This window comes from Thalia democratica, chromosome 3 (genome assembly GCF_965202585.1).
Source record: "Thalia democratica chromosome 3, ktThaDemo2.hap1.1, whole genome shotgun sequence".
Lineage (NCBI taxonomy): Eukaryota > Metazoa > Chordata > Thaliacea > Salpida > Salpidae > Thalia > Thalia democratica.
Window position 1 is genome coordinate 62,202,054 of NC_139167.1, and position 10,111 is coordinate 62,212,164.

General features: G+C 28.1%; 1 protein-coding gene across 6 annotated transcripts; it reads right to left on the reverse strand.

Annotated features, from left to right (window-relative positions):
* Positions 1 to 732: 732 nt before the first annotated feature.
* LOC145831357 (RNA-binding protein 39-like) lies at positions 733 to 9,142 on the reverse strand. Of its 6 annotated transcripts, none has more exons than XM_082938591.1 (17): positions 7,678 to 9,142; positions 7,497 to 7,550; positions 7,049 to 7,078; positions 6,820 to 6,868; positions 5,977 to 6,452; positions 5,728 to 5,854; positions 5,155 to 5,313; positions 4,652 to 4,783; positions 4,280 to 4,419; positions 3,968 to 4,074; positions 3,774 to 3,907; positions 3,288 to 3,377; positions 2,932 to 3,045; positions 2,459 to 2,624; positions 1,830 to 1,969; positions 1,496 to 1,601; positions 733 to 1,117 (listed from the first exon to the last, which is right to left on the reverse strand). In XM_082938591.1, the coding sequence occupies exons 6-17, from the start codon at positions 5,832 to 5,834 to the stop codon at positions 1,061 to 1,063; spliced, it is 1,452 nt and encodes a 483-aa protein (XP_082794717.1). In that variant the 5' UTR covers positions 5,835 to 5,854; positions 5,977 to 6,452; positions 6,820 to 6,868; positions 7,049 to 7,078; positions 7,497 to 7,550; positions 7,678 to 9,142; the 3' UTR covers positions 733 to 1,060. The 6 variants fall into 6 exon arrangements, with proteins under 6 accessions (XP_082794717.1, XP_082794718.1, XP_082794716.1 ...); XM_082938592.1 differs by having other exon boundaries at positions 5,977 to 6,054; positions 6,414 to 6,452; positions 7,497 to 9,142; XM_082938590.1 differs by lacking the exons at positions 7,497 to 7,550; positions 7,678 to 9,142 and adding an exon at positions 7,209 to 7,285.
* Between the last annotated feature and the right edge of the window lie 969 nt (positions 9,143 to 10,111).

Below are 10,111 nucleotides of genomic sequence, written 5' to 3' on the forward strand. Positions count from 1 at the left end.
CTGTGGACACAATGTGCGTAAATAAGCGAGAGGTTACTGTAGTTAATAACACGCAATTGAAAAAGTTTTAAGACATAAAAATTAGCTTGATATTTAGGGAAATATTCGAAGTTTTCAAAATAAAATGTATTTAAACAAGCCTTAGTTTTTCAATTCGAACTAGCTTGTGTTATAAGAAAAATTTAGATTAGCTTGAGTTGGAGGCAGCCATGCTAACAATTTCAATTATTAATTCGAAGAAAGTTTTACCTTAGCGGTTTGAGTATTTTTTAAAACACATTTGGCATGATTACGTTTTATATTAAAAATATTTTGCTTCAGAAAAAATACTTACCCATGTGATTTTTCCAACCAGGATCACCAGTGGCAATTGTTATTGTCCAACAACAAAACCATTTAAATAATGTATATGTATTTGAGAAAGTTCAACATAATGTTTTTATCATAAAGTTGTTCAGGTGCTTGTGTTTTAAATAATATTTTGATCTATCTAAATCATAATTTAATAAATGTAATTAGATGAATACACCTTAAAGTTGCTAGATCATTAATTTGCAGTTTATAAACGTTTAACTGTTTGTGTTTAATTTTACATATTAAAGTAAAATTATATTGTGTTTTACAGAACTTTAATAGACAATAAAAAATAAAAGCTAGCTGAACATGAGATAATATTACAACAAACAACTTAGACTATTTAAAATTATTTCAACACGTTGATAACACTTCTGTTTAATTTAGATTTATTAAAACTAAGTTAGCAAAAAAAAACAATTCACAAAAAAAGAAATATACAACAATCTTATCGTAACACTGATCCAAATAATAGAAAATATCTATTAAAATAAAAGTCAGAAATTGTTAAAAAATATTTAAGTTAATAAAACTGTTACTAAAATTAGAGTGAAGTTTTAAAAACTTAAAAAATACTGACGCATGTTCTAAAATCGAAAAATTAGCTATTGAATATTCAACTTGAGAAAAAGTTGAAACCCGTAGAAAGAACAGAATGTTGTATATATAATATATGCATTCTTATACCGTTATGACGTCACAATTATCACTTTTTCAATGGCACCGTGGCGTAGGTGGCCTGCGGAAACATCTGGTTGTATCCCTGTTTATAAAAAATATTCAAATTTAATAAGACAAAAATACATACACTTTTATTAGTTTCAACTAAATAAACTATTTCTTATGAGAGAAATGATTCAAAAAATTTACATTTAAACAATTTGAAAAAATTTCATTTAATTTATTAATATTTTTAAAATTTTATCGTAAATAAAAACGTTTTAACTATCTTTGACTTTTATAAACTTTTCTTAAATTTAATTTTTCTAGATAGGTTTGTAAAAACAACTTGAATTAAATGAATAGTGACCACTGGTTCAAATCATTCTTTTTTTTTCAAATGCTTCAATTTTTATCTATTCTTATAAACCAAAAACTGGTAATAAAACGTATCTTGAACAAAATTATTCAACTATCTAACCTGCAACGGAACGTAGTTAGCGGTGATCATGTTTCCAGAGAAATATCTTCCGTGCAAAGAAGCCACTGATTTCGCAGCAACGTCAAGGCTGGCGCATTTAACGTAGCTGAGTGAAATAAAAGTTGTTAAAATATTTAAAATCATACATGTATATATATATATATATATATAGTTTTTATGCAAAATTAAGATAGAAATTAAGCTATTTTCAAATAAAAAAAGTTAGTTACAAACACAGCAATGTCAAAAGAATTTTTATTAATGATGACGTTATCATAAACAACCATTTGAAATAAAAACAGTTAATAAACATTGAACAAACTAAGTAACTCACACAACACCGTTCACTGAATTTTTATCAACATGGACGTGATGCACGTCACCGTGACGTGAGCATTCTTCTATGACGTCATCGCGAATTTCAGTGTCCCAACCCTCGCCGGATTCCTTCGACGGGTCGAACATGTTGGTCAGCTGTGGAAATTTTAGTATTATTCGAATGGTTGTATTTAAATTATTCAGATAAAAGGTTTATTTTCCATAAGCCTACGGTGTGAAAATAAAGGGTCTGGGGTATGGGAAATTGTTAACTTTAAGAAAAATTTTCCTTATACAAATATATTAAAAGCTGTTTAGTAGAAAAATTAAATTGCTTGTTTGTTTATTACCCGGAAACAGTTGGTCTCAATCACCATAATCAAAATATTACCACGCCTAAAAATCACTTAAATTCAGTGACAACAATATATAAGTAATCATTTACTATATTGTATTTATCCTTTAAAGACTTTATTTTACAAATTAAGTTTCGGTCAAACAACCTGAAAACAGTTAAAGGCAGTCATTATGTTGAAACTTATTAATAAAAACACTAAATTTTCAAACTAATCAAGTTAATCAAAAGACTAAACTTTAAACAAACCTAATTCATAACTAAATAAACAATAAAATTTTCCAACAAACCTGAAAGCAGTTGGTGGCGACGGGTGGTTGATGCTGGGTTGTTCCGGGTATCGGCTGGCTGCCCTGCAAACCCAACCCCATCTGCTGACCGACCATCAAAGCGTGCTGGGCCGAAGACGGAACTTTCAATCCCGTTCCCTCGGCTAACTTCGCCATCAGTTGCAGTCTGAAGGATTTGCATTATTCTTATGTTTTATAACATGAAATTGTGTAAGATAAGGCTTTATTACTAGTTGCACACAGATTATTTTAATAATTACTATTGAACAAGGCAATTTTAAGCCCGTTCCTTCAGCTAACTTTGTCATCGTTTGTTTGAATTATAATAGCTTTTACATTATTGTTATTTTACGCTTTAGATAAATATCTTCCTGTAATTCACAAAGTTGAGGAATAGTGAATTCATAACCTTGATATTTACATTATATAACAAAACCTCATAACAATGTGTTGAATTCAATAAAAATTTATACCTTCCAGTGGTGCCGAGATCGATCCCGTTTCTTTCAATGGCCTCATTGTCGAGGAACGAAGGACCTCCGAGCGCCGATGTTGACACTTCAGCATTGCTCGATACGGTGTTCAGTCTGTAATATTTGTAATTACTTATTATTTATATTATTAAATATTTAAAATTAATATAAACTTGTCATGATAAATAGCTGATAAATATTCTTATTAGAATATTATTAATAGTTTATAGCGTAATAATTGTATAATAAATAATAGTATGTATAATAATAATATATAAATAGTATGTATAATAATATATATAATTATCAAATAAATCATAAAATTGATTTGAAATTTCAACTATAAACAATCAAACCTGATTGGTCTGCCGGCAATGTCGAAGCCATTCAATTGGTCGAGAGCTTGTTTGGCTTGCTGAGCTTCGGCGAATGTTATGAAGGCATAACTGTGAGGTTAATTAAACTTTTACGATATTAAAAAAAAAACTTTGATTGATTGAATTCTGAATTTTATTATTAGGTATGTTATGGTAATATAAAGGTAGTTTCACGAACTTTTATCTACTACAAAAACACCCAAGAATAAAGATGTTAAGAAGAAAATATGTTTTCGTAAAAAAAAAAATCAAAAATAAACTGTTTTAAGGTTTAAATGTTTTGACAACATTTAATTGATACAATTTTCAAGAATTCCGTTTAAACCTTTTAAATTCTTATATATTCTCAATTAAAATATTCTACCAACAAATCTCACCTCTTTGAAACGTTTGTGTTATTCTTTTATGCAAAAATAAATTTATATACTATATATATTTTAAATTTTATTTCATAACAAATCTCACCCCTTTGAAGCGTTTGTTTCGTTGTCCCTGATGATTTGCACCAAGTCGACTCTTCCGAACGGTTGGAAGACGGCTTTGAGCATCTCCTCACTGATGTTTTCGTGCAAGTTTCCCACGTACAGCTTGGTCGGGCCCTGTTAAATAAATACTCTGATTAAATATTTGAAACTAATAATGTTTAAGTGTTTAAGAACTTGGGCTGCCTTGGATAGAAGGTTGTTGGCGGCGGCTACTTTGTTCTTTTCAGATTGAGTCGGTTGCACAATGATTGGCACTCCCAAAAGTTTCTGTCCGTTCAATCCTGTAAAACAAATGTTTGTCATAAGGCTGTTTAAGATACTTATTATAATTGGCTTTCATGTTGAACAGTTGTTAAATAATTGTTAGACTACAATAGTTTCTGACTGTTTAACACAGTTATGTGTAATTTAAACTTCTATAAGTTATTAAAAAAAATTATTGCAGTACAACAAAACTAACTTTAAAAATTTCAACTTATAACAAACCTAATGCCAATGGAACGCTTTCCATGTTTCTGAACTCGACGTATGCGATTCCCTTGCTTCTCTTTGAATGCTTGTCCGCGATCAGTTTCACTTCACGGACTTTCCCCACAGCAGAGAAGAACTCCTCCAAATCGCGCGACCTGTGATTAAGTTTATTGGTTAATTTTTTTTTTATTAAAGTATGTAAGGATTAAATGTGTTGTTAGTTTATTATTGTTCATAACTTTTTTTCATAAATATCAGCATACTTTTAATATTGATAACAAAACAAATCAAGTTTTTTAACATCTACCATTAGTTTAGTTCTTAAACAAATCAATGAGACTTAACAAACAAACTGTTTCAGGAGGTTCAAATAAACACTTAATCAACCTGATTCTCTGACTGAGCTGCATGCAGAATACGGTCCTTTCGTCCCTGTCATCCTCGGATGGAGCCGGTCCGTCCGGAGTTTTCTCCCTGATCCTTTCACGTGGCGACCTCGACCTCCTGCGCTCCCTGGACCTGTAAAAGTTTTCAGTTACACATTGATTACGTGATTATGTTTAATAAGAAAAAAATTACATTTTTTTTATCCCTGAGCCTGAAATAACCAACTGTTTATGCTGTGATTAGTCTAAAGTTGAATATAATTAAGAAAAATTTACAAAAGTTATGAGCTTGTTATGTGATACAATATTCCAAACATGATAACTTCACAACAACTTATGAAATTTTCAAACATATAGAAAGAAAAATTATAAATATAAATTAATGAATTTTATTCACTTAAAAAATATACAAAACATTCTAAGCATAGTTGAGGAACAGAAATGTTATCTTGCTGACAAATTTTGAAAAGTTCCAAAAATATTACTATGACATCACAAACAAACCTGCTTCTCCTGTGCCTGGAACGGCTCGTGGACCTTCTCCTGTGCTTCCTATCCCTGCTTCTCGATCTCCGGCTTCTGCTCCTTTTCCTCGAGCTCGATCTGCTCCTCCTCGACCGAGATCGGTGCTTCTTCTCGCTCCTGTGACGCGAGCTCTTCGATCTGAAATTGACGTTTTAATAAAAATCAAACTTGTTTGGAGGAAGAGCGAAATTCACTTTGATTGTAACAAATATAAATGCATGTAAGTTGGCTCTTGGATATTTAGTTTTTTAATAAAACTCTTCTGGAAATTTTGGAAAGAAGTTGGTTGGACAAAAAAAAAAACTAATTTATCAACAAATTTTCAAACACCAACAAACTTATTAAAATTTAACTCTTTTGTGGCTTTTATAAACTTTGATATTAAGAATTTCATTGATGCTTATCATTTAATTACTATATTCTTCAACTAGTCTTTAGAGTTCTAATTTAAAAGACATCAGAAAGTCTGATTGGAATGAAACCAAGAAAATAAATCAATATTTAAGGCTAATTATTTTTAATTATTATTCTGTTACTTCAATTCTTTTTAACCTATCCCTGGAGCTCCTCTTGTGGCTCTTGCTCTTCTTTTCTTTTTCTTCAACCACCTTCTCTTCAACCTTTTCCTCTTTCGCCTTCTTGAAGGTAGCTTCGAGCATGCCATCAATATCAAAATCGTCTGCCATTTTTAATTATCTATAACACTGTGTGTAGCTTGCTTGGAATTTTATTTATGTTAGAACTTTTGAGTTTCAAAATTTTAAAGATATGTTAAGTTACATTTTTTACTTATGTGTATACCTTGTTGCTTCTGAATTTTGTGGGTTTTTCATATAGAATGTGCTAGAAAACTTTCAAGTTGATAACAAAGGGCGACTCCTAGGTAATAAAATATGTTTAATTTTGCCTTGCAAGCGGCCAATTTAATAAGCTATGCTGAACATTGACCTCTGTGTGATTTATTATGCTTTGTTTAAACTTTTGGCTCACACAGAGTACTCTATGTTCAGAAAAATTTAATTGACCAGTAAAATTATTAATGTAAGTAATCTTTTTTATTTAATACTATTTTGTTTTTATTCAAACTGAAAATACTTTTTTAATTTCAAGAACAATATTTTCTTAAGTATTAAAACTGCTAAAATGATATTTGAAAACCCTAAGCACCATTCGAAATCAAGAGGGTTGGACCTAAAAAAAGGGGTGTGGTGCAAAAATAATCCAAAAGTTGTCATTACCTTCTTTGACATTTCCATAGTTTTCATTTGAACGCGAGTCTAACAAGTAATATTACAATGGTAAGATAACACATTCATGAAATAGCTAAGTTACAATAATTGTAAAAGTTATAAAGCTATAATTACACACTCAGTTTATTACAATATAAATACAATTAGTTTTATAACTACATTTACCATATTTTAGGAATAGCCTTGGCTCTATTTTACTACATAAAAAACAAAGTTTCAAATAAAAGTGTTGACAAAGGAAAAACTTGAAAAAAGTTGGTTAGATATTTTTACCAAAACACTAAAAAAAATTAAGAATTTTATAGTTATAAACACAATTAAAAAACTTTTCATTTATAGTTCTTCACACAATATTAAGACTTATAAGCGGGTAATATTCTTTTATTTCACTTACATTGCTCGGATTAGCAATAGGGCCAATACCTCTCAGAACCTTTGGTGTACTGAAAAATATTAGGCAGTTTAGCTTTGTGTTTATAATATATTTGCAAGGGAAAAAATAAAAGCCTTTAATTTAAAGTCTTAACAATGCTGAGGTTTGTTTTTACAAACCAAACTAAAGAAAATATAATGTGTAAAATTCACATAATTTCTTTGCTATGACTGCCGCAATAGAAACTCACATACTTATGAAGAATTAGGAGTTGGAAGGCCTGTTAGCAAATTTACATAGTTAATATCAGGTAACTTAGTGTTTTTTTATAGCATAAGACTAAATTAAACATTTTATTTTATAAACACACTTATTTTCATAAGCTACTTAGAAAAGTAATTTAAAATAACCATTATTGGCTTCTATGAAGTGTTTGTTTGAAAAACACAAAATTGTTTTAGAAAATAAATCTGAAAAGTTTTTTAAGTTTGAAAAAAATGCACATACTGTTATGATCATATTAACTTTAAGTTTTTTAGAGTACTATAATGCATGATCTTTTTTGTTTTAAATAAAATAATCTTAATAAAATAATGTTAATAAAATAGTCTATGGTACTTACACATAATGTTTGAGCAAAAAAAAACAGTTAATTTGAAACACAATGGAAAAAATCTAGAATAATTCTTTCAACTAACATGTGCTAGAATAGATATTAAGGGCTTAGGGGAGTCCAAATTTTTTTCTTTTTACTAAAAATAACATTGGATCTTATAAGAAAGCTTAAAGCCCAAACTACAAGCCAGTTTTTATAGAATTAAAAAATCATATTTAACTTTTGAGATATTGTAATTTTCATAAAAAGTTTCATATACTAACGTATGGACCGCAAATTTTTTGGGCTCAATTTTCTTGGAAATTCAAAAAACTGCTACAAACCTATCTTCTCATTCATTTTTTGAGCTAGAGACCTCAAACTTTCAGGAAAAGTTCCTTTTATAGTTTAAAAGACTTTGACTGTTGGAATTAAAAAAAAAACAAAAAAATAAAACAAAAAAAAAAGTTTTTTTTTTAATTAAAATGTTACTTCTCAAAATGGAAAAAATCCTGCATTCAATCTTTTAAAAATTTAATAATACGCTTTCTGTAAAAATTTGAATAAGATTGCTTAGAAAATGAAGGAGGAGATAGATTTTTAGTGAAATGGTCTTTTTTTGTGTTTTTAGTTTGTGGCTTCCATTAGGAACCTATTGAGGTCACCAACTTTGATCGCTCATATCCCAAAATTGTCTGATAGCTCAGATAAAACTCTTTAGTTTAAGATCAACTTGTAAAAATCAAGGTATTATTTCCTATGCCCTTAATGCTTTAATTGGAAAAAAATAAGCTTTTAATCATGTGTTTTGTTATAAACAAACCACAACAATAAAATACTTAAAAAGAGAAAATATTCATGTGTCAAATACTTTTGGACCTTCAAAGAAAGTTATATTTCTGAGTTAACCTGTATAAATGATGTACTAGCAGATGAACAAAAATACTATTTCATTTTAAACACACTGATAAGTATTTATGGAAATTATTTTGTCAAATATTTTATTACAATGTTAAAAACTTGAATGTTGAACTAAAACTGGTGAAGTAATTTGAGGTTTATTTAAACTTTGTTAGGGTCAAATGATAGTTTTTACTATATTCTGACTCAAATTATAATTTAATTCAAATTAAGAGGTTTAAGTTAAACAATTGGCTTTATGAAAAATCAAACAAATCAAAAAAATTAAACTAGCCTGTTTTGCCTGAGTTAAAAAATAGTTTGAATAATCTTGAGTGAAAGGCAACCCTGGTTCTATATAGAAAAACTAACACCAAGACTTAACTAAGAACTTTAAAACATTGTATATCAACATACTTATTACTTTTAAGCTGATTAAAACTGTCAAAAGCTACAGTATTTTGAACATGAGCTTTTACAAAATTACACAAAAAACAATGCTTTGAACACTTTTGATTTATTCATTTTTTAAAATGAAAACACTTTAATACTTGTCATTTAATAACTAAAACAACACTAGTTTTCTAACTTCAAGAATCTATAAGCTTTGTAAGTTAGTTGTTGTGCATCAATGTTTAACTTAACAGTTAAAAATAATAATAACTCTGATCAACAATAAATAGATGAACATAACAAAACAGGCCAAGGTTACCATTAGTTTTTGAATTTTTTTCCATACTTTTTGAATTTCTTAAACACTTTTGATAACTCAAGTTTTTTTTGTCTATTTTTAATATAAAATTAAGTTGAAGGTGAAATACTGTCTGAAATACTATAAAAATATACTTTAATACTACTTTGAATTATTTTATAATAAATAAAATTTAAAAAATTACAAAAAAAAACATATATTATGAATTTTTTGTATCTAATCAATCTTATACTATTTTACGTGACAGAAATAGTTACCTTCTAGAATCTAAAACATCATTTAAAATATATATTATAAAATTATTATATGATAGGGTATCAGCAGAAAATACATAAAATATTTAAAAGCTTGAGTGAAATATTTAATTATGTAGACACAGTTATATAATAACTTTATAGTTTGAATTAGTATTCACTAATTAAGTAAAACAAACTATAACTGTTTCTTAAATGTTTAAGTTTTAATTTTAATAAATGAAATTCTTATGTTGGAATCTTAATTAAGTTAGTCAGATAAGTAAAATAACTTTTTATGGTAGAAGGAAATAATAAGTTGTCACTTTTTGTTACAAATGTAAAAGATAAACTAATAAAAAAAAATTAAATGAAGTTGTAATAAATGGCTTCTTTTTAGAGAATTGCTTCTTTAAAATTTTAACTAGTAACTAACTTGAGATTGACAAAAAAGCTGTTAACTTATAATCAATTTAGGCTTTATACAGCTTTACCCTTGAAACTTTAACTACTTTATGACAGTAATAATTTTTTAATTACATGAGGTTACTGTGTGTTAGACTTGTTCTACAGGAACTTTTCAAAAAAAAAAACCTGGTACAAAATTCAACTACTGGAATCCCTAAATACAACAATCAGGGTTGCCAAATGTTTTTGGCAAATTTTCTCCAGGTTTCCAAAATTTCTTCCAGGTTTTTAAACGTACACATTTTTGGGTCTATTTTTAGATTAAGTTAAGTTTAAGGTAAGAAATTGTGTGAAATAATATAAAAATTTTGATGATGACAATTTTTTTAATATATATGTTGAGTCAAACTAAAATGTTACCATTTAACATGTTCAAATTGTTAAAAATTCCAGGTTATTTTTCAA

Coding starts and splice junctions, on each gene's coding strand:
- LOC145831357 (XM_082938588.1), bottom strand. CDS start 5,861: ATGGCAGACGATTTTGATATTGATGGCATGCTCGAAGCTACCTTCAAG. Junction 5,314..5,727: donor AAGAGGAGCTCCAGGGATAG/GTTAAAAAGAAT, acceptor CGTCAATTTCAG/ATCGAAGAGCTCGCGTCACA. Junction 1,970..2,458: donor TCGCCACCAACTGCTTTCAG/GTTTGTTGGAAA, acceptor AAATTTCCACAG/CTGACCAACATGTTCGACCC.